The following is a 27,449-nucleotide window of genomic DNA, read 5'->3' as shown; positions in this document are numbered from 1 at the left end:
AGGGGAGCTGTGTCTTAGGGGTGAGGTGCCTAGGGTGTGGAGGAGGAGGGGAGGATGGGAGGATGGCTAATGGGAAGCAGGTGGAAGGGCTGCCTGTGTCCTAGCCAGGGGACAGGCCGGCTAGGATGGCCCAGTCGGTGGGAGAAGCCATCAGCTCACAGATAATCCTAGGGAACAGGCTCCGGGATGCCCATTCATATTCATTATGTGTGAAGTGGGCGGTTGTAAAGTTAGCTTTCTCTTCATTTAGCTGTCACTGGCCAGAAAAATATGAGCTGTGGGCAGATGCCCCTGGATGGGAGCCAGTAGCTGGTCTCTGGCCTCCCCATGCCCTCCCCCACCAGGGCCTCCCTCCTGCAGGGTTCGCTCCCAGCCTCAGCCGCCTCCTCCACTCTTGCTGCGTGGATCTCTGCTGGCTTTACTCTGTTGGCTTCTCTCATCCCTCCCTTTTGCTTGCTTTGCTTTCACGGATCCCTTCCTCTCCATGTACTGCCACCCCCGACCCCCCGCAGAGCTATGTGAGAGAGGGAATTGTGGTTTTTTTCTTGACCATTGTTCTGTTTCTGGCACCCAGCACAATGCCTGGCACAGAGTGGCCACTCAATAAATATTTGTAGAACAAACTAATCTTTCTGCATCTCTCTGACTTTGTGACACAGAATTCCAGAATTTTGCTGGCCACTCCTTGGGTACAGAAACTTCGAGTGTAGTGGTCTTAGCCCTGAGTTAGAAATTTGGGTTTGAGCCCAGTCATTATTGACCAGCTTTGTGAAGGGCGGGGTGGGGGGGTTGTTGGGGAGGGGGGGTTGTGTTCCTCGGAGGTGCTGGGGCTGCCTGCCCCTACTACTTCAGCTCTTCCCTTCCTGATGGCTACACGGCTCTCATGTGGACCTCAGAGCCAGCGTCAGTACAGAGAGGAGAGAAATCACCCGCAGCCTGGCCCTTGAATGAAGGGAAGGGAAGGAAGACACTGGTTTCTTCTGAAGGGTGCTTGAACCTAGCCACACTGTTAGAGGAAGGTCTGATCCTGATGGGGACTTGCTGCCTCTTTGGGAATGAGCACAGCACTGGTGTCTTTGTGTGCTCGGGTTTCTCTGTGCCTGGAAGAGGAGGCCTGGGGTGTGGTGGCTGGGCTCCTGGCTGAGGCTGAGCTCTTCTGAGCAATGTGGTTGTGTTTACTGGGAGGGTGGGAGGGCCAGGCCCGCTTTCTTCCTGCCTTCCAGGCTCTGGAGATAAGGCAGAAAGTGGGGATGAAGGATAGAATGGCTAATACTCTGAAACCACAAGAAAGAGTCCTGGCTTTCGTCTCTGCCCCACAGCTCAGACAAGCTCCTGGGGCTTCTGGGAGAAGGGGGCTGCCCCACCCCCATGGTTCTGGCCCAGGAGAGCCCAGAGCCCTCAGTGGGCTCCCCCGTCTTTCATTCCACCCCCCACTTCCACTGCCAGTTCAGCCACAAGTTTATCTTTGCCTTCCCACTCACCTTCCCATTCCCAGTCCCCCATTTTCCCTTCCACATGGGCCCAACTGCCCTAGAGCTGGGCTCTTCTTCCTGCCACCCACACCAGCTGATCCTGAGCAGGTGACAGGGCCAGGCATGGCATCGCTCAGCCTAGGGGCCCTGCTGCAGGCCTACCTTCCCCTAGCCCCCAGGATCCCTGCTGGCCCCTCAGGAGGGCCTGGCCCAGCCACAACCCTGGGCACAGACCAGCTAACCAAGTGCCAAAGCCCGACACAATTGCCTGTTCCAAAAAATACTGCCATCTTTATTAGTATGCTGGGCAGCACTTTTTTTTTTTTTATTTTTTTTTTTTACAAAAGGGGGTGTTGAGATCTCAGGGGCTTAGACTCTGTGGAAATCTCTTTTATTCTTACCAACATCTAACGAGTAAACCAAGGGAGCCTACAGTTTCCATGGCATAGCTCTGGCCTTATCCCATTGAAGAGAATCCAAATATTTGGTGGTGTCTGGGGGACTTTCTGCCCCCTTGCAGGGGGAGAGGACTCCGTGGCATGTTGGGAGAGGGAGCACAGGGCAGGAGTTAAGGGGTAGGCTGGATCAGGAGTGCCCTGGCACCATTTCCAGGGACAGCCTATGCACCCTTGTGAGCTCCAGATGCTGAGCGCTCGCCCCCTAGTGGTGGTTGGGGGAAATAAGGCTGGCCCCAGATGCTCATGCAAGCCAGGTTTCCCCTAAGTCACGGAGAGCTTTTCCAGCTTCAACCTTTGCCATCCTCTTATTCTCCTGGGTTCCCTGAATGAGGAACCAATTCAGCCATTTCAGCTGGTGGGGTGACACTTAAACTCAGACAAAGTCTGAAGGAAGCAGGGCAAGTGTCTTCCTCGAGCCCAGAGTTGGATGAAGGGACCCAGTGTGTAGTAGGAAGAGTCCTACCTGCTTTGCAGCCCCGTTTGTCCTGGGCAGCCCCACCTTATTTTAAGAGAAAAAAAAACTCTAGCTTGTCCCCTGCAGGAGGCTGAGTATCCCAGCTGCTCTCCTGGGGCCTCCGGGAACCATCTCTGGGGCTTGGAGACAGAGGTATGTCCTCTCTGGCCCCCAGGCTGGAATGGGGTGGGAGCAGCTGGGAACAGAAAAGCGGGGTGGGCAGCGTAGTCTGCATGTCTACACAACCAATCACGTGGTCCAGTTCAGTAGGGTGGGTGGCTCCTTGGACTTCACCCTGAGCGAGATGAGGCTTGGAGACTTATAGTCGCCATCTGGGGGAGGCTCAAAGCCGTGACCCCCCAGGGCCGGGGAGAAGCCATGGATGGAGTATATGCCAGGATGGGCTCCAGGGGAAGCTGGCACCCCCATGAAGCCGGCCACATTCCCGTGAGAGTGGGAATACGGAGACATGCACGGCGAGGGCATGCCCTCTGGAGACACGAGGCAGGGTCCGGGGGGGCTTCCAGAACCTGGAGTGGGCCACAGGGAGTTCTGCAGCTGAAAAGAGAGAAAAGAAGGCCCATGAATCAATAGCCCAGGGGCTGCCTCCCTTACTTGGGGGTTCTGTCTCTGCCCTTAGGACTCCAGAAACTTACCCGGCAAGCTCTGCTTGACCGGGGTCTGGAATCTGCTCCCTCCTACCCCTGACCCTCAAAATGGAATCCAGGAGACCCCTGCCACTGCGCCAAGTGAGGTTTTCTGCGGTGCCTGCCATTAGGCAGGCATCGTTCATGAGACAGGGAGGAGCCCTGCTTGGTGGAGGACGAGTGATTTACCCACAGTTCCACAGAGCCCTAATGCTGCTTCAGGTCTCCTGGGGGCCAGGCCCTGATGTGGGGCCGGGTGGGGTGTCACCTGCGGGTGGCTGTCAGTTCGGGGCAGCACAGAGATGTCGTAGGCAGATGTGAAGGGGTTCCGCCCCTCCTGGATCTTCCCGTATCGCTCACGCTTCCGCCACTTTGCTCTGCGGTTCTGGAACCACACCTGGGGACGGAGGGGAGAGGCTGAGGGAGTGACACAGTGGCCCTGAGGTGGGTGGTAGTGTCCTTCTGGAAGGTATGGAGCTGGCTCCCGCCTGGAGGACGTTGAGCCGCCTATAAATTCCTATTGTTCTCAGGGCTGGGGAGCCCGGAATGAGGTCTAGGAAAGCTCTGACTTTGGAGGGAGTTTCTTGGTCCCTTGGGTCCCCATTACCCTCAGACACCAGGCTAAGTCACTCTCTTGGTTCTCCTGCCCGCTTGGGCCACTAAGCGTATCATGGGATCTGTGGCCTCAGAGGCTCTGGGCCCCACCTAGGCCTCCCTTACCTCATCTCCAGTCCCAGGCCATCTGTCCTGGGCAGCTCCGTAAGAAGACCCCTGGGCCCTGAGCCCGCTCTTCCCTACAGCCTCATCCCCAGTGAGGCAGTATCACTGCATTCTCCCCACTTGCTTCCCATGCCCGCTTGCCTTTGAACCCATCCACCACCTTGAGAGTCCCCTGTCTTGGCTTGGGCCTCCCCTGCCAAGGCTGCCCAACTCACCCTGACACACACACGTACATCTCCTGGTGTCACACGGGCATCTCTCTCATACTCACCCCACCCAATTACCACTGTCTGCTTTGTAATCTTTGTGCCTCCCCTCATCTGCGAGCGCCTGGCAGGTGAGGGGCGCCCACCCGTGTGCAGGGCGCTTATGTGTGCATCTGCGATGGATCTGTGGGCCCTGCGGCTCTATGTTTATGGTCCCCATGCATGTGTTTTGTGTTTCTATCATTTAATAAACACTTCTGTGTCAGACTCTGGGCTGGATGTTGGCAATATCAAAACCGAACCAAACCATCCCCTTGCTTTCTAGGGATCTAGCTGGGAGCCACAACAAATTCTATGTGTGTGTGTGCGTGTGAGTGTGTAAGGAGCCCCACCTCAGCCCCTCATTCACACCCCCATGGTGGCCGTTCCTACCCACACAGGCAGGTGAAGCCACGACAGTTAAGGAGCTTGGCAGACCCCCAGCCCACCAAGCCTCAGAGGCAGAGAGCCCAGAGCAGGCCTGGGGCAAGGTCAGGGAGGGACCATCCTGCCTGCCCAGCTGCTGGGCCTTTCCTTCTCTATTCTCCCTGCCCCACGGGCAACTGAAAGAGTCTGGAGTGAGTGAAGGGGGCTGCTTCACTGGGCATTCTTCCCCACCATCCCTGATTGTCTCTACAGACCCCACCGTAGCCTTCCCCCTGCACTTGGGCCTGGCCCTCTGCTCTGTTCTGTGTGGTGGCTTACTGCTCTCTGTGGGGCAGGGCCTACAGGTGGCTGTCACTTTCCTGTCAGAGAAAAGAGCCCTCCTCTGGGGCCTCAAGCGTCAGTCTGGGGGCCTACAGCCGCCCCAGCACCCCCTCGGGGTGGAGAAGGCCTGGGAGAGGAGTACGGAGATGTACTCCAGCTCTCCAAGGAGTGCCACGGCCATGGCCTTTGGGACCCTACCCCAGAGGCTTGCTGAGGGTCTGGAGACTTGATGTTCTGGACTTCGGTGGCTCAAGGGCTCTGGGACTGTTGTGAATGCTCGGCCTCTTACCCTGCTGGCCCCAGCCCTGGGTACTCTATGAGCACAGTCCTAGAAGTGTGTTTTGGGTGCCACCTGGGGTGGGGTGGGGGGAATGAAAGCAGGAAGACCCAGAAGAGAAGGGGGAAAGAGCCCAAGCACCTCTGGTCCTATGCTGAAACCCGCTGTGGGGCCTTCTCTGCTAGAAGGCAGCTGGCCTCTTTGGGAGGTCCCATACAGGGTGTGCTATGTATGAGCTCTGTCCCTATGAGATCTCTTCTGCAAGGGGAAAGAGAATTTCCTCTGTCTAGAGGTCACTTCCTCACCTCTCCCAAGAAGCCCAAATCCCACCCCTCTCCCAGTGACTCCTGCCTGGTCTCAGAGAGCCTCTGGACACCACACGGAAACAACCACCATCTTCCTTTTGGGCCAAGCTTTTCCCGAAGCCTCCTTCCCCATCCCCACCCTCTGCTTGCCATCTGCCTGTTCTTTCTCACCTCCGATGTGTCTTGGAAATGGACTTTCCTTCTCCCTTTCCCTTGTTCCCAGCATCCATCCATCCCCTCACGCCCAACAGGAAGCTGGCCACAGCCTTACCCGGGAAGCCCTGGGGCCTGATCTCTGCTGGGGAGAGTTGGTTGGGTGGGGAAGGTGTCTGGGAGCTGGGGGGCCTGAAAATCGCTGGATCAGGATAGCTTTGAGCATCACTGAACCTCAGACCCCCCCCATTGGGGACCCTCCTGCTCTGGGCAGCTGCCTCAGGAGCTGCCGGATGTGTTCAGCCTTTCACTGCTTCTGAAAGGCTGCTGCATCTTGATGCTCAAAGACTATCCAAAGTGAGATCGAGACATTTAACGACATGCACTAAGTCACCTGGTCAGCTAGAAAGTGGCAGAGCTAGGGCTCCCACACAGGTAGGTCTTTGAACTGCCAGAGGCAACTACCCCATGAGGCACTTGGGCTGCAGCGGAGCTGGGCATGGAGGGGGAGCCGAGGGGTGGCAGGCCAGGGGCAGGCACCAGGGAAAGGCGGCTCTGCATGGCACCAGCGCCCACCTCTTCCAGCCCTTCCATGGCCTGGCCTACCGTCGGGGTGGTCGAAGCAGCCAGAGAGGCCCACGGCCGGGGTGCCCTCACCTGTACCCGGGCCTCAGTTAGATCCGTTCGCAGAGCCAGCTGCTCCCGGGCGTACACATCTGGGTAGTGGGTTTTCTGGAAGACTTTCTCCAGCTCTTCCAGCTGGAACGTGCTGAAGGTCGTGCGGTTCCGGCGCTTCTTGCTCTTATTCTTGGCCAGCTCCATGGAGTCCGGGAGTCCCGGGGACAGAGGGACACGCAGGCTGGCCAGACAAGGGCCCGGGGAGCCTTGCAAGCTAGAGGGCCCGTCTCTGGGGCCCCCTCGGCAGTCCAAGGGCAGCTGGGGGAAGCTGGCAGCTTTGGAGGCCTTCTCCTCAGCTGCAATGGAAAACACAAAAAGGAGGATGGAAACCGAACCAGGAGGTTTTGTGGGTGGACTGGGGGAGGGGGCAGAACGTTTGACGCTTCAGTCCCCGCCTCCCCCTTCCTTTCTCTTCCCTCGTCCCAGCAGCCACCCTGCATGGGAGCCTGGCATTTGGAGGCCTGTGTGCTGAGCCTCCAGCTCAGGGGGCCCTGGGGAACCATGTGCTCTGTGGTCGGGCGGATCTGCTGGGGCCAGAAGAGGGTTCATTTCGGGGAAGCGCTTTGTGGTGGCGTGGCCCACAGGGCGTGGGGGTGCCAGGACTGGCCCCCTGGGCAGGGCCTAGCACAGAGGCGGTAGGAGGGGGTGAGCCCCCGGGGTGGCTGGCATCTCCCGCCCCTGCCAGGAAGTGCCTCCTTCGCCCTGACTGCGGGGGCTGTGGTTCCCAGGTCCTCATGCCCCTGCCTCTGGTCCCAGGTCCAGGCAGGGGACAGACAGGGACACTCAGAGATCCCCTTTGGCTGGTCTCGTTGTGCCTCATTGCCCAAATCTCAGGGCAATGACAAATCCCCCAGCCCCAGGACATGAAGGACAAGATGGGGCAAAGAAGCATCCAAGACATTGTCTCATTCCTCCAGAAATTGTGATATTTGACCCAACATTTGAGCTCCAGCATTAGAGAGCAGGAGGGTGAAGGCTTGGAGGACCAGTGTCGAAAGAGGCCTCAGCTCCCAACCCCATCACCCTGGTCAATGACTGTCCCTCCCTCCTCGGCAGTTTCCGATGGCTCCCCCATTGCCCAGGATGAGCAAGCAGGGAGGGGTGACCTGACTGCTGCTGGGCATAGTTCCCAGCAGCCCCACTCTGACACGCTAACCCGCACATGAGAGGCTTGGTGGAGCCCTGCCACAACCCGGTCATGGTGAAAAATAGGTCACCCCGATTGCTCTGCCCACTCCTCTGGCAAGCGGCATTGCCATGAAATCTCGAGAGCCCGCTGGGACAGCAGGAGCACAGCCACAAAGGCGCCCCACTGACTCACAGGGTCCTGGCCTGGCCCTGGCCCATCCCAGGCAGGGGTCTGAGCCCCAAGAGGCCCAGAAGGCCAGCACCAAGAGGCAGTTTCCTCCTTGGGACTTGGTGTCAGGATCACAGTTGTCATCAGGGTAAAATGGGACCAGAGAGATGGGATTTTTGGGTTCTGGCTCTGATGATTCCCCATCTGCATTATGGAGGACAAGTTGGGCAGGGTCCCCCTCAGCTGGAAGGTGGTCAGGGACCTCCCAGGACACCCAGGCTGTGCAGGAAGCTCCAGGCTGTGCAAGGATCCTGGAGGCCTGGCAGGGTCAGGGGCCTGCCCTCGGGTACCAGGCTCATAGCTCAGGCAGAGCATCGAGGAGAAAGTGCTCCAGCCACTAACTTCCGTTCTTGGCCAACATATTTTGGTTCTAGAGATAACTCCATGGGCAGCCGCTTAGGAAGAAGGACTCATGGAAGCTGAGCCAAATCATTGAAAATGGTCAGGGGGAGTGGGAGACTGGAAAGGGACACCCTGCCTCTAGCAGGTTTGAGAGGGAGTTCTTGGAGTCCTGGGTTCAGAGGGAGGTCCTGCTGGACTCCAGGCAAAAAAGGGTGAGGATGGCGAGGGGATGGGGGCGAGGGGAGCAATGACATCACTGTAGGGGGTTCTCCAAAGTTCTGAGGCTTTGCTCACCTGGCTCTTGGGCCTTCCGAGTCTGTTGGAACAGGATCTGCCCAAAGGAAGTGACCAGCTCTGGGCTCTGAGCTGCCAGAGTGAGAGATAAAAGCGTGGCAGGACTTTTCAGAACAGCCACCCAGAAAAGGGGCCAAGCCTGCTGGCCTCTGCTGGCCTCCTATGCCGGCCCATTCTAGAGCCCTCCCAGGGAACTAGGGTACTTCTCCCCTCTTCATCGCCATGGGCCTGAAAGCTCCATCTACCTGGAGATCTCCAGGGAGAAGCAGGCACCCCCCCCTCTTTGGGGGGACGGGCACACCTCCTAGAATTTCTCATGAAGAGCAAAGCTCAGGGGAGGAAAGGGGAGGTGGGATCCAGAAGAGCAGCGGTCAAGAAAAGAGAGGCAGCCCCAAGATTTGAGTCTGCAGTTGCAAGGAGTAGGGTGCCTGGTGAGGCCTCAAGCACTTTCAAGGTGTACTGGCAGTGTATGGGGGTCACCTGCACCTGGTGGGGACCCTGGGTGGTTAAAGGGGGAGTGTTCATGGCAGAAATTGGAATCCTGGGGCCCAGCACCAGGGAGTCCACAGCCTGCACAACCGCAACACCACAGCAGAAGTCTGTGGGGCCTGAAAGACAGAAGCCAGGGCAAAAGCCTCTGACGCTGCCACCATGCTCCCTCCAGCTCCCTCGCTGGGCTGCTCTCCCGCACCTTGCCAGCCCCAGAGCCCCGGGCTTCCCCACGACAGCCGACAGCCCCACTGCCCTCTCAGCCAGAGTCCACTGAGGCCTCCAGACCGAGGACCGGGTTTTCAACCACGGCCGGAGTCTTGCTCTGCGCTGTTTCCCACGCCATCCACAGAGCTCGCAGAGGCCTGGGCTCTGGCAGCTCCGGCTGGTAACCTGAAGCCGTTGTGGGCATAAACCCCGGGTGCGGGACCCCAGTGGGCCCTTGTGCTCTCGACAGAGTTTCCACCTTTGGCCTAGACGCCTCAGCTTGGGGCCCTCCCCAACTTGGAATCCTTCACGAGGTCTGCGACCAGTGCGGTGAGCGAGGCCTTCTGTGCTCCGCTCAGGGCCTCCGAGGTGGCGGGCGCGTTCCCAGGTCAGAGAGCCAAGCCAGGGAACGGACCGTGCGGCCCCCGGCGGAGCGGGAAGGAACGGCCGGGCACTTCTCCGGTCCTCTGAGCAGCCGCGCGCACGGGGCTCAAAGGGTGGCCGGCACCGCCGCGACGCGGCCCGGGTCTAGGGCAGGGCTGGGCGCTCTCCGTCAAGGGCACCGCAAAGAGCCGGAGAGGAGCTCCAGGCTCTCCAGCGCGCGACTGCCCGGGCCTCCGCAAGATCGCGCCGCAGATGCGGCGCAGCTGCGCGCTCACTGGTCTAAACTGGAAACGCTCGTAGCCCGTCAATTGAGAATCCGGGAAATAAGGCGGTTTCCCCCTTTGCCGCCACTTCCCACTTGGTAGACTGTGTGGCCCTAGTCCCCCGGGGCCGGTCCTCCCCAGCAGCCCCGCTCCGCCGCAGGGACGCAAGGGGACTGCGCCTGCCGAGTTCCGGCCACGGCACCCCCGAGGCGAGCGGCGGCCGGGGTCCCAGGCTGCGCTCCTGTTTTTTCGTTTGGGCGGTCCTCCGCTCCGCTTGAATCGTTCATTTTCCTCTTCCACTTGATCTCATTTTGCAGCTTTCTGCTCTTTTAAGATCTCCCTGTTTCTCCTTTCATTTTTTCTGCTTCTACTCTTCTTCGTCCCTTCCCTCCTTCTCCATTTACCCGCTTCGTTCGATCGTTCTTCGATCCTCCGCTTGCTTTTTTCCTTCTGTTCTTCCGTTCGCTCTCCGTTTATTTCTTAACATTCTGCACTGCTTGCCGACTTTGTCTACCTCTCCTTCTCCGTTGTTTTGTTCAATTTCCTCTTCCTTATTTTTGGTGGCTGTTCACACTCTTCGGTTTTAGTTCTACGCATTTCGTTGTTGACATCCTCGCCATCGCCGGGTCCCTCCGCGCCCCGCCGCTCCTTGTGCCCCAGCGCTCTCCACAGTGTGCCAGTCCCGGCCTTCCCGCGGTGCCTGCGGGATCCGGCGCGCCCAGCTGGACGCGGGCCTGTGGGGTGAGTCCTGCCGAACGCAGCGCGCCTAGCCAGCCCGGGTACCTGTCCCCGGCGTGCTCATGGCGCTGCGCGGCCGCCGCCGTCTGGCTGGGATCAGAGGAGCCAGGCCAACTGCTTCTCATTAAGTCCCAACTATGGTTTTTATCAGGAGAGCCTCTTTCAAAGGGCACAGACACGAAGCTCTGCGGACTCGCTCATTTCCTCCGCTGACCCCCACACACCTCCCCGCCCTTCCCGACACATTCCCATTGCCCCGGCTGGGCGAAGGCCCGAGCTGCCTGGCCATTCGGTGGAGGCCGGCCAGGCACCAACGGGTTGAGGCCGACCTCAGAACATTCAGCTCTGGGCCTATGGTGCGGGCCGTGGCAGCACAGATGGGGCGGGCGCCATACAGGTCAGCAAGTGCAGCGGTGGCAGCCGGGCTGCCGGCCCGTGTGGCAGGCCCCGGCGTTCAGGCGCGTTCTCCGGAGTTGGCGCGGTCCAGCTGGCCTTGGCGCATGGGGCACCGGCCCAGGAGCCCGAGGCGCCCAGGGAATAGGCCCGCCCGGGCTGCTCTCGACGGCCCCAGCCGTGACGATCCAGGGCCAGTAAGCCAAGACTGCGGGAAAGGCGGCCATCACCGTGCTTAACGACGGGGAGGCCAGGTTAGTCTGAGAAATAAGAACACAGTTATTCCGTATTGAGAACGGCCCGGCGCTGCCGACCGGCCGCGGCCGCGCCGCCGAATGCCTAACGCGCAGGCAGCGCCTTCCCCACCGAGGCTGGGCCAGGGGAGGAGAAGCCGGCGGCGGACAGGCCGCAGCCCTCGGCTGAGTCCTGCTTGGCCACTCCAGGTCGGGGCCCAAGCTCAGGGCCCTGAACGGGCGCCGCACACAAAAGGCGCGCTTCTCTCCCCGCATCGGGACGGAGGGCTCAGGGTGGCGCCCAGGCCCTGGGCCCCGTCCGGGCTTCTGGGTTGGTGGCAGTTCCAGGCCAACTCCGGCCAAGCGTGATTTCTCCTTTCCGCCTCCGGTCGCCTTCGGGTCTCACTGGGCCCGGGGCCGTCGCCGCTCCACCCTCGCGCTACCTCCCGCCTCCCATTCCAGCCACGGGAGACACGGGGGGCTCTGCCTCACTCGGGGCGCTGGCTTTGCCCGGCCGGGACCGGCACCGGTGGGGCTTCCGAGGGGGCCGTGGCGGGGGGCTAGAGGGTCAAAGAGTCGAGAGCTGGGCGAGCGGGCGAGGGGAGTGGGAAGGCCCGGGCCAGCCGGGGAAGGGAAGGAGAGCGGGTCGGGGCTGCGCGCTGCGCCCGCGCCGCGCGTTACCTTCCGCGGGGCCCTCGTAGAAGTGGCTGCCGTTGAGCGCCGGGCCGGGCCCGAGATCCTGCAGGTACTTGGCGGGCGGTTTGGCCGGCTCGGGGAGATAGGGCTCCAGGGGCCCGCAGGCTGGAAAACGGGTCAGGCGGGGGCCGCGGGACGGCGCGGGGTGCAGGTGAGGCGCGCCGGCGGGGGTCCCCTGCGGGCCGGGTGGCTCGTCCCCCGCGGCCGCGTAGGGGCCGGGCCCGGGCCCCACGCCGAAAGGCGCGCAGCGCTCGGGGTCCATGCCGGCTCCCGGCGCACAGGCCGCGGGGGCTCCGGGGCTAGCGCTGCCCGTGCGGCCTGTGAGCGCCCGCCAAGGGGGAGGGACCTGGGCGCGGGGGCGCGGAGCCCCCGGGAGCGGCGCGCGCCGCGGGGGGCGGGGGACAGGGGAGGGGGCCGCGCCTCTGACTTAATGCTGGAACCATCCACGTCACGTGCGGCCCCGCGCGGGTTAACCCCTAGGAGCCCGGGAGCCCCCTGGATTCACCCCAGCCCGCGTTCCTCAGAGGCAGTTCGAGCAGAGGGAGGAAGCCACCTTCTCTCGACGGCAGGGTCCGTTTTGTCTGCCCATCTTGGTGAGTCCCTTGCTCAGAGCAGCACCCTAGGTCCTGACATCCAGCCTGGAGCTTCTCGCCCCTAGAGGCGTGATGCACGCCCAGCAAACACTCTTAGGCCTGGTCTCCCGACAGAAGCCTCGGATAAGGGCGGTCTGGGGGAGGGGCTGGGCTGGGACTTTACCTAACTCTTTGCTGGGAGCTGGAAAAACCTTGCCTCAGGCAGAAACACCTCCCTTTGGGATCCCTTGTTTCTCCCTGGGACAAGAGTCCTTGGGGAGAGGTGTTTGGAAACAGCTCTAATCTGGGAAAGTTTCGGCCAGGGCGCTGTCATTAATTAGCTGTGGGACCTTGAACTGTGGCTAGTGTCTTCATCTGACTCTGGAGCATTTCTGTGTATTCCTGGTGGGTTTGAGAAGCAGAGGCTGAACCAGAAGGGGCAGGGAGACTTGCAGGGGCAGCTCAAGACTGGACAGGGCCTAGCAGAGGCTGTCTTTGGAGCAAGTGAGAGGGTACATAGAAGGTTTGGGGTTTGAAAAGCAGGCATGAAGTGAGTACCTTTCCAGTGATCTGAATGTGCATGGGGATCTACTGGAGAGAGGCTGCCTGCAGCTCAGACCCCAAGGCTCTACCGCCCCAGGCCTGCCCTTTTACAGGGAGGTGAGGATAGGGTTGCATCTCCTAGGAGCTGAGTCTCTCCCCAACCCCCCCCCCCGCCGGCCCCCACCAACAAAAGGATGCATAGGACTAGGGAAGTAGCTTGGAATTTCTGAGAAGAGAAATAACCCCCACCCTAAGATCTGAGAAGACATTCCTGACCTGGGACCCTGCTCCCTTCTGTGGATTGAGGAGTCCCCAAGTCTGGGTTACACCGCCTTTTATTTTCAGTGCCTCCAGAGACTAGTGAGTGGGACAGGGAGTTAAACATCGTTTGTATTTCATTTGAATTCTCAATTTTTAAAGGAATCCAAGAGGCCTGGTGTGAACACCTCCCTCTTCCGCTGGGGGCTTAGAGGGGGTTTCTTGGCTGTCCTCAGCCAGAGTTGGGCTGTAAATCAAGGCCAAACAGGAACCAGAAGCCTTGCATCTCACAAGTAGTCATTAAGCCATTATTAAACATACCGTAACTTCTCTGAAGCCTTATTGGTTTAAACACCACATTGGAGGCATTATGGCCATTAGGGCCCCCTGATCACAGGCTGCAGACTGGGCTAGTGAGGTGGGAGCACCTGGGGCTGGTATTTCCAGCCAAGAGGGAGGTTCAGCTCAGAATTAAGCTTTCCTCTTTGGCCTCACCAGGAGCATCAATTCTCCAGGACCCACTGGCTCGCAGCTTTGGGCAGTCAATTTGTGCCTCAATCCCTTTCACTTATTAGGAAGGTTTTCCGATAGTTCTTGGGTTTGGGGCTGTGGATATTTTGACTCTCCGGGACGATGTTCGCGCCCACGCAGGACGCCACTTCTGTTCCACAAAGGAATGGAGCAGCTTAGTGAGACAGATGCACAGAGGATGCAGGAAAAACATCACCAACAGTTTAAGCCGGGCTTAAAGGCCAAGTGTTTTGCCTCAGGTGATAAAACTTTCTCAGCCTCAGTTTCCTTGTTGTAAAAAATGGGCTGTGCACGTGGACAAAGGCTGTTGGAGACTCGCTGATGTTTTGATGGGTGTTAGTTCATGAGATTATTATTGCCATTATGATATCCAAGAGACGGCAATTGGTGGAAGGTTCCTGACCCCGGGGGCTGAGTGGGCTAGAGGCTGGGCCTGATCAGACAGACCTAGAGACCCACAGCCCTGCCCAAGCCCAGAAGCTCCTCCTGCCATTCCCTGCTCTCTGACCAGAACCATTTTCCATGCTGCCAGTTGAACTGAGGCTGAAGAGAACCCCAGCTTTCATTCAGATCGGATGGGTAGATAGAATTGCCCTCTGGATGGCTTTTTCTCCCAGGATCATTTGAGGCAGGGTACGCTTTCTTTTTCCCGTTTCAAACCATCCCGTTGCAAACTCTTTACCTCTATGAGATCTGGGGAGAGTTTGATGGGGCAGAGGCACATAGAAAACACAAAAGTGGCACTCGTGGAATTGCCCCTTACGAGGGCTGAGAGATCCTGGAGTACCACAGGGGCCCTCATCTTACAGATAAAAGCAATGGCTGATACGTCTTCCTGCATGTCAGCCACTCTCTCATGTATCCTACAGACACGGGTTTATTTAATCCTCCCCAATCCAAGAAGCAGGCACAATTATTATCCCCATTTTACAGAGAAGAGACTGAGGCCACAGAAGGGAGCCATTTGTCTAGGGTGGCCAAGGCCACTTCATGGCAGAATCAGAATTGATGCCCATATCTGTGGTCCCGCACCTGACACAGAGCACCTCTTGGTCCTTCTTCTTTGGCTAATATGACAAAGTTGAAATCGTCCAGTGCACACCCTCATGTTTCTGGAGGAAGGTTGGGACTTTTCCCTGAAAAGGAAGTCAAGGCCAGAGTGGACTAGGGACAGAGGTGGTCCAAGGTGGAACCACAGCGCCGCCTTCCTGCCCACAGAGTGGCACTTTACTGAGACACCCCACCCCTCATGCGGGGGTAGCCAGGGTGGCTGGGACAGTAGGTACAGGGTGGTTTCTGCTAAGCTGAGACCAAACGAGACAGAGCTTCGAGCACCTGAGAGGTTTTACAACCCACTGGTACGGCCAGATGTGGGGCAGTGTCTTAAGAGAATGTGTGAGTTCCCCATGCCTGCTGTTTGATGGCCGCATGCGTTGTGGTAGCATCTGTCACTGCTGTATGATCCGTGGAGTAAGTGAGAACTGACGCGATGATCCCGATCACATGAAAAACCTTAAAGCAACAACACCAACTAACTTCCCACCTGCTGAGAAAAACCACTCCTAAAATAACAACGGTACTTACTGACTGTGTCTAGGCAGCTGTTCTTCACCAGCCAATCGCCTCATTTATTCATTCCCTGGGAGGACCTACTGTGTGGCAGGCACGTGTGCGGGCACTGAGATACTAGACGTGCCTCCTGCCTTTGTGGGGCAGACACTTGGAAAAGTCTCCTCCCTGACGACAAAATCGGCATTGGGGTTTGAGTTAGGATGGAACCTGGTCTCAAGAGTGGAGTTCCTGATGTCTAGCCTCACCTGGGAGATGGGTTCTAGAATCAGAGAAGGAGCCCCAACTCCCGCTCTCTCATTTTCGACATCCCTCAGCCTACACCACATCCCGTTTCCCCAGTGGATATCCGAAAGGGGTCGGAACAATGGGAAAAATGTCACCTCAGATCTGACATAGACAAACCTTCCTTTCAGACAGGAAAGACTCAGTTGCTTCTTTTTTTTTTTCCCCCTCGAAGGGAAGACCGTTAGTACTGCCCTTGTCCTGTTTAGGCTCTGAAATCCTAGACTGATCCCTATGAAAATTCTGGGTTTGGGAGCCCAAGGAGATTGTTTCTCATTAGTGACATTCTTCCTGGAAGGTCAGGCTAAGGAATGGTAAATAAACCCTCAGATCCGCTGCTTCCTCCTCACCCATGATATTTAAAAGAAAGAAGGAAGGGGGTGGGGAGATTTGTGTTGCGGAGACCCAGAATCCTGGGCTGACAATCCAGGCTGCAGTCTGGGCTTAGGGGTGAAATTTCGGGGACATTGGGAAGCTATTTTCGCTCTTCTGTTCATTTGATCTCTTTCCTTGGGACAGTCACTTAACCTGTCCATGCCTCAGTTTCTCCCCTGGAAGACGAGAGCAGTGATTTTGTAGTTCAGCTTTGCTGGAATGAACAGAACTGTGTTTAGACAGATGGTGTTTGAGCCTGACTCCACCCTGAACCTATATTTCTCTGCTTATGCTCTCTGCCCACCTCCCTGGGGTTGGGTTGGGATGGGGGCAGTGAATGGAGTTGGGGGGGGGTCCTGTGTCTGGGATGTGTCCTGAGTGCCTGGTCTGGCCTGATGGCTGCCTTATTGCCTTTGTGTGAAGGTAAACGGGGTCTGTGGCAAATGCCAACGCAGGCCAGGAGTCATTTTATGGGAGAGTTTCTGATGAACTCTTTCTTCGTGTAAAGCAGAAGGAGGCAGATTTGGACTTCTTGGCAATTCTAGCACACTGATAAGTTGACACGCTGCCTCTTTATTTGTCGAGCCTGTACTGAGTGCCTGCCCTGTGCCAGACAGGAGGGCTGCACAACAAGGACTGAGTCGGAGGACAGGAGCCTTACTCTGACAAGGAGGATAAGGCTTTTCCAGGCTGGCAGGGGACACACAGAGCAATGGGCACTTAGATCACAGGCTGTGTTGTGCTGGCAGGAAGCACAGGGGCCATGGAGGCCATGAGATGGGCACCTGTCCCAGCTTTGGGCTGGGGGTAGCTGGTCATGGGACACTTCCAGGTAGAAAGTCAAGTGGGGCTTAGCAGGGAAGGGGGTGCGGAGTGGGCAGGGAGAGAGGGCATCCAGAGAGAACAGCCCTGTGGTGGGAAAGAGGAAGAAGCCACGTTTGCAAAGGAACATGCATTTGTTGAATTGCTCGGGCCAGGGCAGGAAGAGTCTGGGCTGAAGTGGGAGAAAGAGAGACAGAGGGGAGGTGTCCACCCGAATCAAGAGAGACTCCAGGGGGAGGGCAAGATGGTTCCAGAGACATCCACCGTGCACCGTGTCTGTCTGCGAAGCCCGGTTTTAAGCATTGGGTCTGCAAGTGGCAGATGAGAGGGAGCAAGCCCTAGGGCCCAGAATTTCCGTGACGTTAAGGGGGCACACGACCCATGTCTAGCAGGCAGGCAGTAAGAAAGCCTGCAGAGAAGCAGCAGAACAACATGCCCATCTAACTGCTGGGCGCCCTGAGGTTGGAGAGTTGGCGGAGGGCGGAGGAGCTGTGTGCGGCAGGTTGAGCGCCGCGATCCCTGAGACCCTTCTGTAGCAGAGCTCTGGCTCTTCCTGGGAATGCTGGCCGGGGCACCTCTTGAACTCATTTCAGCAGGAAATCCATTGGTTCCAGAGTGTAGATTCCAGATTTGTTGTTTTTACGGGGCTAACAAGTATGTAATTAGCACATCTGGGGCCCTTCAAAGGAAATGCAAACATACACCATTGAACACCCTTAGAGATGGGAGTGGGACCCACCCCAGAGTTCTGGAAGGAGCTCACCACCATGTCACAGAGACACCCACTCCAGTCCAGGGTCTGCTTCTGCGCTGGCAAGAGAGAGAGTGCGCGAACACTGGGTCTGAGCTTTAGGAGGGACTGGGAGAAAAGCAAGTGTCAAGGCTCAAACAGCCTCTGCCTGGCCTCCTCTGGAGTCAGCTGGGGAGGAGAGGGGGTGGGCTGGGTAATAACAACGCCCACCGCTCACCGAGCACCTACAGTGTGCCAGGAAAACACCACCTCCTCACATCTTCACGTTGTTACGCAGCTGGCATTAACATTCCCATTTTAACAAATGAAGAAATGGAGATTGGCCTGTGTGTCAGTTTTCTAATACTACTTAGCAAATCACCCCAAAACTCGCTGGGCTTAGCACAACAATAGTCAGGAGCAGCTTGGCTGAATGGTGTGTCTTGGGGAGTCTCACAACCCCAACTCAGATACTGGTTGGGCTGCAGGACTCTAGGGCTTGGTGTGGGCTGCAGGATGGATTTCCATGGTGGCTCGCTCCCACAGTGGGCAGGTAGGTATTGGGTATTGATGGGAGGCCCCAGTTCCACCCGTTGGGGGGGCCTCTCCCCCTGGCTGCTTGGGTGTCCTCACAACCTGGCAGCTGGCTTTCCCCACAGCCAACAATCAAGGTGCAGTGTCGTTTACGACCCAGCCTTGGGATACACGCACGCATGCACGAACGCATGCTTTGGCCATATTGGACTGACTACACAGTTCTGATTGGTTCTGACTGAGAGGATCCCACCAGTGTGGGGCCATCGTGGGGGCTGATGACCACAGACAAGCTCGGAAAACTGCCCGGATCCCACAGCTGTGGAGCGCGGCTGGGATTCACACATGAGACTCTGTGGGGAGGCTCGAAGGCCACATGTTGGCTCAGAAAGACTGTCTACATCAATGAGCTAAGAAGAGGCTCTTGGGGAGCAGGGAGCCTGGAAGGCAAGTGGCAAAGCCCAGTGGGTAGGGAGAGCCATACTCACTGCCTATCCTGAGGGAGACTGAAGGATATGGGGATGAGGTATACCCTGGTCTTTTCTGTACCCTGGGCGTCAGTGGCCACAACACACAGACTCCTAGGGGCTCCCTTAGGACAGTGAGCTGATCTCTGAGCTCCCCCAGGCTCTTCATTCATGTGGGTGAAGGAAGGAAGCAGGCTCACCTTTTCCCTGAGCAGGGTACTAGAATATCCTGTTTGCATTGCTCTCTGCTTAGCAAGGGGAACACCGACCTTCGACCTTGAACTGAATGATCAGGAGCTGGGGGCAGTGTTCAGAGCCCACTATGACTTAAGCCTTAGCCGGACAGTCTACTCTTTAAAACGGCATAGAACGCACCTGGGAGGTAGATGCTATCATTTCTATTTCCTAATTAATAATACAGAACTCAGAGAATGAAGTCAGTTGTCCAAGGTGTCAAACACTTCCTCAATGATGGAACCAGGAGGGACTCCCAGGCAGGTGCCCTAATCAGCTTACGCCCTCTCCAGCGTGCTGTGCTGCCTTGAGTCACCTTGGACAGATGAGGGCTGTGCTTGCTTTCCCTCTGGCTGTTCGGTGGATCTGAGCACTGCATGGGGTAGAGACCACACTGGGCAAAATTGGAGGGTGCGGGGCTAAAAATGCACCCCACTCCAAATTCTGGGTGAATCCTTCTTACTAGCTTTATTTTCTCTGGGGGATACGAGATTGGGACACATGACCAATACCCCAGGAATATGAGGATGTTTGCTAAGTGTGAGACAGGCTGTCCTGGCGGAGGACCAGACATGAGCAGGAAGGCGCGGTGTATTCCGAGTCACTTCCTGGTGGAGAAGAAAACCACTGCATGGTCGCGAGCATATCAGCACCCTGGGCCAGACTCTCAACTGCACAACCCTGGGGACCATTGCAAATGGACACTCCCCCGTGCAGAGAGCCCTTAGAGAGTTCAGAGTTCAGCCTGACAAGATGTGAAGGATCTGGACAGATGGAGGGGAGGGCAGTTGCTGAGCCCAGGTCAAGTGGACACTGTGCGTCTGAGCACGTGGCACTTGGCTGCCTCCAGCAGAAGGCTGTGTGAAGGAGCAGCAGGTGTGACAGAGATGGGCTGGGCAAGACCAGAATGTGGCAGGTGTGGAAAAGGGAGCCTTCTTTCTTTTTAGAGAGCGGGAGCCAGTGGGTAGTAGGGAGAAGACCTTGCAGGAGGCCTGGCCCTGAATAAGTGTTTGGTAAGTGTTAGTATTATTATGGTTGCTGTTATTTAGCAGGAGAAGGAGAGCTGTGTTGTAGGAAGAGAATTTGGGTGGCCTGAGCAGAATAATAGTAGCGATGCTATCTAACATTTATTGAGCAGTTACTATGGGCCAGGCTCTTTAAGCACACTGTCTTAGTGAAGTCTAACCTTCTTTTTTTTTTTTTTTTTAAAGGTTTTATTTATTTATTTGAGAGAGAGAATGAGAGAGAGAGAGCATGAGAGGAGGGAGGGTCAGAAGGAGAAGCAGACTCCCTGATGAGCAAGGAGCCCAATGCGGGCCTCGATCCCGTTGTCCCGGGATCATGAGCTGAGCCAAAGGCAGACACCCAAACAACTGAGCCACCCAGGCGCCCGAAGTCTAACCTTCTTATGAGCTAAGTACTGCTGTCTCTATTTTACAGCTGAGAAAACTCTGGCACCGAGAGAGTCAGTCACTTGCCCAAGGTAGCAGTGGCACATAGGACAAGGGGACACAGCGTGTCGTGTAAGAGAGTGGTCCTGGCATGAGGTGCCTAAGGCCTGAACTGAGGTGTGGCTGAGGGAAGAGGTGTTTTTAGTGAGAAGAAGTGACAGACATATTGCCGTTGGGACGGGGGTGTGGTGTATGGACGACCAGCAGCTGCAGAGAGGAGGGCACAGGGATATGTCTTCAGGGGACATGTGGAACCCCTGAGGCAGACGTCCATCCGGAAAGGGGCCCTTCACTCCCTACACATTGTCGACTGCAAAGTCAAGGCTACTCTCTGGACTTCGGGGGCTGAGGGAGGAAGTCTTTCCGTGGGCTTGCCAGGCCCCGGAATCCTGTGATCGGCACCCTCCTGGGGACAGCACTAGGCATACACAGGACATAGGCATGCTGGGGTGGGCATGATTCCCAGGGAACGAGCAGGATGCTTTGGGCGCTGGGTAGAGGACAGTGGAGAAGACCAGGCCTGCAGCTGTTTTGAGTCAATCTAGACAGATTATGAAACACTTGGTCCCTTTAAATGGGAGTGGAGAGCCCAAGCCCTCGGCTTCGGGGAAGGTTGCTCTCTCCAAAGAGGTCTTTGGGATTGAGGTGACAGTAATGATTTTAGAAGCAGCTCCTGCCCTTGGGGCGTGGGGGTGCTGTGCCAGACCTGGGGTCTGGTGGGGGCATCGGGAGGCGTTGGTCTGCTGTGGGAGTCGGAGGCTCTGCTGGTGGGGTGTGAACACAGGGCGTGCATGTGTGGAATATGTGTGACTGGGTATCCCTATTTGGGAGAAGCCTCAAAGCCCTGCATCTGCTTTGGGGGCCCCTTGCAGCCGAAACAGGCAAGCCCTGGATTTGGCGGGGTCCATGCAGGGGAGGGCGTCTGTAACCACACACAGACCCCAGGACGTCTGGGAAAAGCAGCTCTGTAAGCACATTCACACCAGATCCATTGGACAAAGAGACCGGATATTTTGCTGTTTGATAAACTCCGTAAAACAGTGGAGCTGAGTGATTTTGCTGCTGCCTGAATGGAAGGATTCTAAGAACCCATGCCAAGAAGATAAATAAGGCCGTGGCTCCAGGAGAGGAGCTGAAACAAATGTGCAGCGAGAGGTACATCAAAGTAAAACTAGTTCTCCTGACGACCGGGGGTTCCGCGTGTGGCAAACTGTGTGCATGTGCGTGTGTGTGTGCATGTGCGCGTGTGTGTGTGTGTGTGTTGGGGCAAGTGTTTCGCAGACACCAGCCTGTCTTGGGGGCCCGAAGATGTACCCTGGGCTCCTGCCAGCCCCTCCAAAGGCAGCCCTCTACACAACAGGCCTGCTTGGGATTTGGTTAGGATTAGGCCCAGCCCAGCTTGGTACAAAGGGAAATCAGTGTTAGCCACCGTGGGGAGAGTGAGGCCCTGCAGTCAGGCAGCTGGGGTTAATTCAGACTGGAATACAGGCGCCGCTCGGAGGGGTCAGGAATCCCTCAGGGGGCAGGACCATCAGCCCACGCTGGCCAGTTGAAAGATTTATTCTGTCCCCATGACGGGGTACAAGCTTGAGAATATAGAAACATCAAGCCTCTCGTATTTGGTTCCCAACAGGTGAGGGGGACGGACGGGGCGTTGCGATAGAACAGAATGCTAGATCAGGATGGGCATCACCTAAACCTTACGATGGTCCTTGGCCCGGCAGCAGCAGCATCAAGGAACTTGCTAGAAAGGCAAATGATCGGCCTTGCCCCAGATCTTCCAAGCCAAAAAGTCCTGGGGGTGCGACCCAGCAAACTTTGTTTTGACACTTTTTATTTTTTTCCGGCCGATACTGATGGCGTCTTCAGCGTGACTGCGGCTGATCTAGGCTGTCATCTTCATTTAAAAATGAGGCAAGGGAGGCCGAGAGAGGGAACCTTTGCCAAGAGCATATAGCTAATTAGGACACAGCCACTTCCCCCCTCACCCATATGTTCTCAGCTATTTATTTTGCAAATAACGTGGGGGGTGTTTAATAAATTTTTTCTTAGAGGCAATTGTTATGTTTATATATTTTCCATTTGTTAATAAGCTATTTAGATCAGCGGTGTTGCTGGGGCTCAGACCATGGAGTTATTTGCTATAAAGTTCAGGTTCTGGGAAGTGGACTCTCCAGTGGGGCCTCAAACTCAGCCCAGCCACGTCTCCCCCCCCCCCCGCCCCCCAAGTCACCAGCACCTTCTTCCCCTCTCTGTCCCCAGATGCTCTGTCTGTAACTACACCACCAGCCCCACAGGCTTGCTCCCTGCAGATGTTTTGGTCAATAATCCCTCCCTCTGTCTGCAGGGCCAAGTGCGGGTGGAGGTGGTAGGATTAGTTTCGCCCACTGGCCTTCACTGGCTGCCCTGGGAAGACTTGCCTCCCCTTCCCAGCAGCTCCTGCACTGGGCCCAGCATGTTTCCAATATTGCCTCCTTGTTTTCCCCAACGGAGTAACGCTTTAATGGGGCAGATTTGTTCTCTGTAAGGGAAACATGTGGGCTCCTGTCAGACACCGGGAGAGTGAGCTGCCCTCCGTCACAGCCATCTGGTCACCTCTTGGGGCTCCCATCCCTGAGCTCAGGAGAAGGGCAGTGTTCTGAAGCCAGTGGTGTGAGGACTGAGGAGGTCTTGGAGACTTCTGGGTGAGTAACTCTTCTACAAGAGCAGAACCTTGACAGTGTTTGTATCGGCCTCAGTTCCTGGAAAGTCCGTGTAAGACTTCTGTTGTGGTCTGAATTCAAACGGTCAAAGAACCGCGGTGTCCAGGGTCAATTAGACCTTGGGGCAGAATTGTAGGTGGCATTAGAGTGGGGGAGAAACGGGCTCCCTTCCTCCTGCAAGGGCCTCCGTGGAGATGGTTGGCTAGATGGTGGGGGGAGGAGCCCGCCTTCAGTCAGAGAGAGCCTTCCCTGGCTCCAAACCTTGCTTAAACTAAGGCCGTGACCTCCTGGGAACTTGGTTTTCTTTGCCTGCATCCAGGATCCTTTCTTGAGCCCTGAAGTTTTTGAAGCTGGAATTCCTAAGCTTCAAGAGAGCAGGGTGGTTTGCTTGATTCCCCAACATCCTCCTCAGCTTCTCCTGCCCAACTAGGGGTCCGTAACCTGCAGTTAAGTAATTAAAGTTAATTGAAGTTTATTTCATTTTGAGCATTTCACAAAGCCCTAGAGATAATTGGAGTTTCCCTGGGGTGTTGCAAAACTGGATTTGGAAATCTCAGATCAAGAGAACCATTGGGCAATGGATGATGGAGACAAGGGAGAAAAGGAGAGAGAAAGAAGTGAGCGAGAGGAAGACAGCTTTCTGTTTCCACTGGGTCTTCCCGCTGCACCGGAGGGCTCTGGCGGTTACATGGTGATTTGATCTCAAGACGGTTGATTCGGTTCCCAAGTAATGAGTGAGAAGAGGGCTAGAGCCCAAGGAGCAACTGGGAAAGAGACAAAGAGAGCGCCCCGCTGGATCCCCCCACCCAGTTAAGGACAGTATCAGCCCAGGAAGAGACACCCTGTGTTCCTGAACCTCCTTTCCTCCTGCTCCACAAAAAGCTTAGTGGATTTTAGGGAAGCCCTTCTTTCTAAATGTGAAGTCTGCTGATTTGAGTTGGGATCCTGGAAACTTGCCTCCTGACCCGGAAGATTTATTTTATTAAGTGGTCCACACCTGAAAGTAATTCAGTCTCTCAGCATGGGTCTGGGGGCTGCGGAGGGAGGACCGAGGCGCGGCGGCGGCGCCCAGTCCCTCGGCAGCGGCAGCGCAGCGCGCAGTCCTGCGCCCCCCGGGAGACGTGTTCTGTCCATCACTCCTGCATCCCGCGCTGGCCTCCCGCACCCGCCTTGCGGAGAGCAGAGAGCGGCGGGGCGCACGAGCGGGGCAGGGGTGGGTGTACTCCAAGCGAGAGGGTGGGTGTGGGTGTGGGTGGGGGCTGTGCCCAGCATCACACCCCCACCCCCGCCCCCTGCACCCTCGTGCCTCTGGACCTGCTGATCCCGGTGCCCGAGTCCCGCCCGCGGAGATTGCCGCGGGCCCAGGAATCCCCTCCCAAAATGAGAATGAGAGAGAGATTGAAATAGATAAAAGCATTCAAAGTTTAATGTCAACATCAAATCTCTATAAAACCAGATCAAAGGGAACAGGCGCTTGGTTTCTTCCGGGATCGCCGCGGGCCCCGGGGCTCGGGGAGCCCCGAAGATGGAGCCCCAGGCTGCCCGGCGCATTCTTCTCTCCAGCGGGGGCCTCGGACTCCGGCACCGCGGCCCAGGGCCGAGCGGGGCCAGGGCGCACGCGGGCCGGACGGATGCAGTGCCCGTGAACTTGAGGCCTGGTAAACTGACCGCAGCTCACAGGTTGTCTGCCGCGCGGCCCGAGGGGCCGGGAGCCGAGCCGGAGGCGGCGGGCCGAGGAAACGCGCTAGCAGAGAGCCAGCTCGCCGGGGTCCGCGACGGACACGTGGCCCGACGGGCGGCCGCTGCCCGCTGCTCCGAACCCGCCGCTGCGGCTCGCGTCCCGGCCGCCTCTCAGGGCGGCAGGTCCACCCGGCCCCCGGGTGGCCGCGTCGCATCGGAGGTCCGCCCCCTGCCCTGCAGGCTCCCGCGGCGGCTGCCCAGCCTCTGCTTTCGTTTTCTCCTGCCCTTTCGCAGTTCCATTTTTTCGAGAAACAGACGGGTGCGTTCCCCTTTCCGTTCCCGAAATGATTCTTCTAAGGTGAATGGCTCAAAATGGAGCTTTCTTCTCGTGGTCCCTGGGAGACTCTGCAGGAGTGAATCTCCGGGCTGTTTCCAGCCAGACGCGCGCCTTGGGCTCTCGTGGGATCACAAACCTGCAATCTAACAGAGGCTTCCGAGGTCAGGGCCACAGGAAATGTGCGATAAACCCTCACGTCTCGAAGATAAATACGGAGAACTGTATTAGTAGCAAAATTACAGTCTTTTTCTCTCATCCCAAATAAAAAATCATTGTAAATTAAGGAAGTGTTCTGCGTGTATCAGTTTTATGCGCTGTAGTATTCTGCCCCTCCAGACATAGATTTCCATGTCTAGAGAGCCAGCTCCTAGGTAAAGCCACATGTCTATTCCGGGTGCCTGTATGTGCTGGCCCAGTTCTATGGCAGCAACACAGGGTTCCTGGTGCTGGGAGATGCGAGAAGAGTCCCTATGTGGGCTCGCATGGAGGGCCAGTGTGTGTTTGGAGACCTGGGGGAAATACCCAGAACTTGCGCTCGTAACTACGGATCAAAGAGGATTTCACCTCATGCGTAGTCTGAAATTACAGGAAATCTATTGGCAGAAAAAGGGGCCGAAAAATTAAAGAGAGGCCAAGGAAATGAGGTGGTTGTTGTGGAGGAAAGGGAGGGAGGGAGAGAGAGAAAGAAAAAAGAGAGAAGAATGAAGACACAATGTAAGGAGACAGATGCTGAAAGACACAAAAAAGATGGAAATGTCACGAGAAGACAGATGACAAAGGGGAGCCTTAGAGAGAAGACGAGAGAGAGACAAACACTCTTAGAAAAAAATGTAGAAAGAGAGATGAAGAAGAGAGACAGACGGAAGGAGAAAGAAACTCAAAATGTCTAGGAAGAAGAGAATATTCGGGAGGGACCGAGACAAAGAGCCCGAGAGCCCGAGCCCAGGCTGGGGGTGGGGTAGGTGGGGAGGAGGAGATAGAAGCTCTGGAAGTTGGGAGCCTTCCCAGGGCTAGGCGCCTCCCCAGGGCCTCCCTTCTCAGATTTCCCCAACGCAAGGGAAATCCAGGGAAGCCTTTGTGGGCGCCGTTTGTTTGCTCCAGACCCGGATCTGATGATGCTGTTGATTTGGTTTTTAAACAGTGGGTTTGCAGCCTTCTGGGCTGGGGCAGGGGTCTGCTAGCCGTCCCCAACCCCGCAGATTGGATTGAATTTCGGCCACTTTGATGGTCCTGTGATTGTCTCCCAGTTTTCCAATTTCCAATCCCCTCCACTGGGCTGGGGGCTGAAGAGGGACTTTAAAGACGCCTTTGATAACGTCTCACGGTTACATATTTCCATAACAATTTTCTTTACCAGACCGTTATGTCTGATGCAGCCCCAGATGTTCTGTGGGAGAGAAAGGGAACCAGTCCCCTATGTCCCAGCCTGCCAGGCCCTGGGGAGCAGCGCGGGGAGGACAACTCTGCTGCTGGACCCAAGGCGTCATGCCCCTACCCCCAACCCTTCCTTGGCCACACTCTCTGAATCCTTCTCAGGGCCAGAGACCCATCCTCTGTACGTAGCTCTGGCACTGCTGTGGCTCTAAATATCTCTTTTCCACCCAAACTTCCCTATGCTGGATCTCTTCCATGAGCTCTGCTTGGTGACACTTTGTCAAGTGGGTAAAACACTCCGTGCTCATGTCTTAGTAGGGCAAATTGATTCCAGGTGCGCCTTCTGGAGAATTTTAACAGGACTTTCTGGAGACACAGTGCCCTGAGGAGCATGGGGAGACTTGACTTCTTTCTCAAACATATTTTTTGAGTATTACTGAGTGAAGGCCGTGGGATGGACGCAAGAGGCAATCAAACATGCCTGGCTCTTAGGGAGTGCGGCGTCCACATTGCTGGGGAAATGAGATGTGCCTGCCCATAACTTGAGCGGAAGGCTGAGTACATGTGAAGAATGCGGGAAAGAGGTGTGATGAGGTGGCTTTGGCGCTTGGGGCCAACAAAATGACTGGCTGACAACATCTGGGAAAGCTTCATGGAGGAGGCGGCACCTCCTCTGGATTCCAGAAGACGTGCAAGGCTAGGCTGTGTGGTGATGGGGAACGGTAGGCACTGTGTTGGGCGGATGGGCAAGACTTTGGGAGGCAGAAGCATTTTTTTGGTGCTTTCCTCCCACACCAGACCTGGGTAGTTGTTGGAGCAAATGTCTCTCATTCAATTCGTTTCACTCAACATGCGTTGAAGTGGGACACCAAACTGGGCATGTGCTGGGCACTGGGGCACAGAGGTGGAGGAGACAGGCTCCTGCCCTCCTGGGCACTGTTGGTATAGATCATGTTCTACAGAACTCCAAGGAGCTGCTCAGGGCTGTGGGGCAGAGAAAGGGGAAGTCAAGCAGTTAGTGGCCATCCTCCACTGCCACTGCAGCAGAACAGTTCCACTTTTCCACTGGGGTTCCATGCAGAATTTCCTTTGGGATAAAAGGGGGTCTGTATTGCTTTAAAAGAAAGAAAATCCCTGGTTCATAGGAACTTATGCATAATGAAAAAATAGGTTAGCAAACCAGTCAGTGAAAGCGTGAGAGTGCATCAGGAACCAAAGATGGTGATTAAGCCAGAATCTGATCCTGGACACTTGAGTTTACATGAAAAAACTTGCCAAGTCCCTTCTATACATTCCCTGTCTGTCCATAGCCTATGGCTAGAGCATATATCAAGTCCCAGGCTGCCGTTTTCTTTAGCCTTCTCTTCCCTCATCCTGCTCTTTTCTCCCACTCCCCAGCTGGTTGGGAGTGGCTGGGTTCCAGCTGTTCCCAGAACACCCAGGGGCCCTATCCTAGTGATACCTCAAGACCA

At 56.7% G+C, this 27,449-nt stretch overlaps 2 protein-coding genes across 3 annotated transcripts; one reads left to right on the top strand and one right to left on the bottom strand.

Annotated features, from left to right (window-relative positions):
- Nucleotides 1-1,800: 1,800 nt before the first annotated feature.
- ALX3 (ALX homeobox 3) lies at nt 1,801-11,870 on the bottom strand. Of its 2 annotated transcripts, XM_032303823.1 has the most exons (5): nt 11,499-11,870; nt 8,111-8,182; nt 6,097-6,413; nt 3,300-3,428; nt 1,801-2,942 (listed from the first exon to the last, which is right to left on the bottom strand). In XM_032303823.1, the coding sequence occupies exons 1-5, from the start codon at nt 11,773-11,775 to the stop codon at nt 2,634-2,636; spliced, it is 1,104 nt and encodes a 367-aa protein (XP_032159714.1). In that variant the 5' UTR covers nt 11,776-11,870; the 3' UTR covers nt 1,801-2,633. The 2 variants fall into 2 exon arrangements, with proteins under 2 accessions (XP_032159714.1, XP_032159715.1); XM_032303824.1 differs by lacking the exon at nt 8,111-8,182.
- A 161-nt stretch (nt 11,871-12,031) lies between these two features.
- Nucleotides 12,032-24,975, top strand: LOC116568278. The gene is made up of 2 exons (XM_032303825.1): nt 12,032-12,106; nt 24,043-24,975. The coding sequence occupies exon 2, from the start codon at nt 24,112-24,114 to the stop codon at nt 24,748-24,750; it is 639 nt and encodes a 212-aa protein (XP_032159716.1). The 5' UTR covers nt 12,032-12,106; nt 24,043-24,111; the 3' UTR covers nt 24,751-24,975.
- The last annotated feature ends 2,474 nt before the right edge of the window (nt 24,976-27,449 follow it).

The sequence above is a fragment of the Mustela erminea genome, chromosome 10 (assembly GCF_009829155.1).
Source record: "Mustela erminea isolate mMusErm1 chromosome 10, mMusErm1.Pri, whole genome shotgun sequence".
NCBI classification, from domain to species: Eukaryota; Metazoa; Chordata; class Mammalia; order Carnivora; family Mustelidae; genus Mustela; species Mustela erminea.
This window is presented reverse-complemented; position numbering and strand designations above follow the sequence as displayed.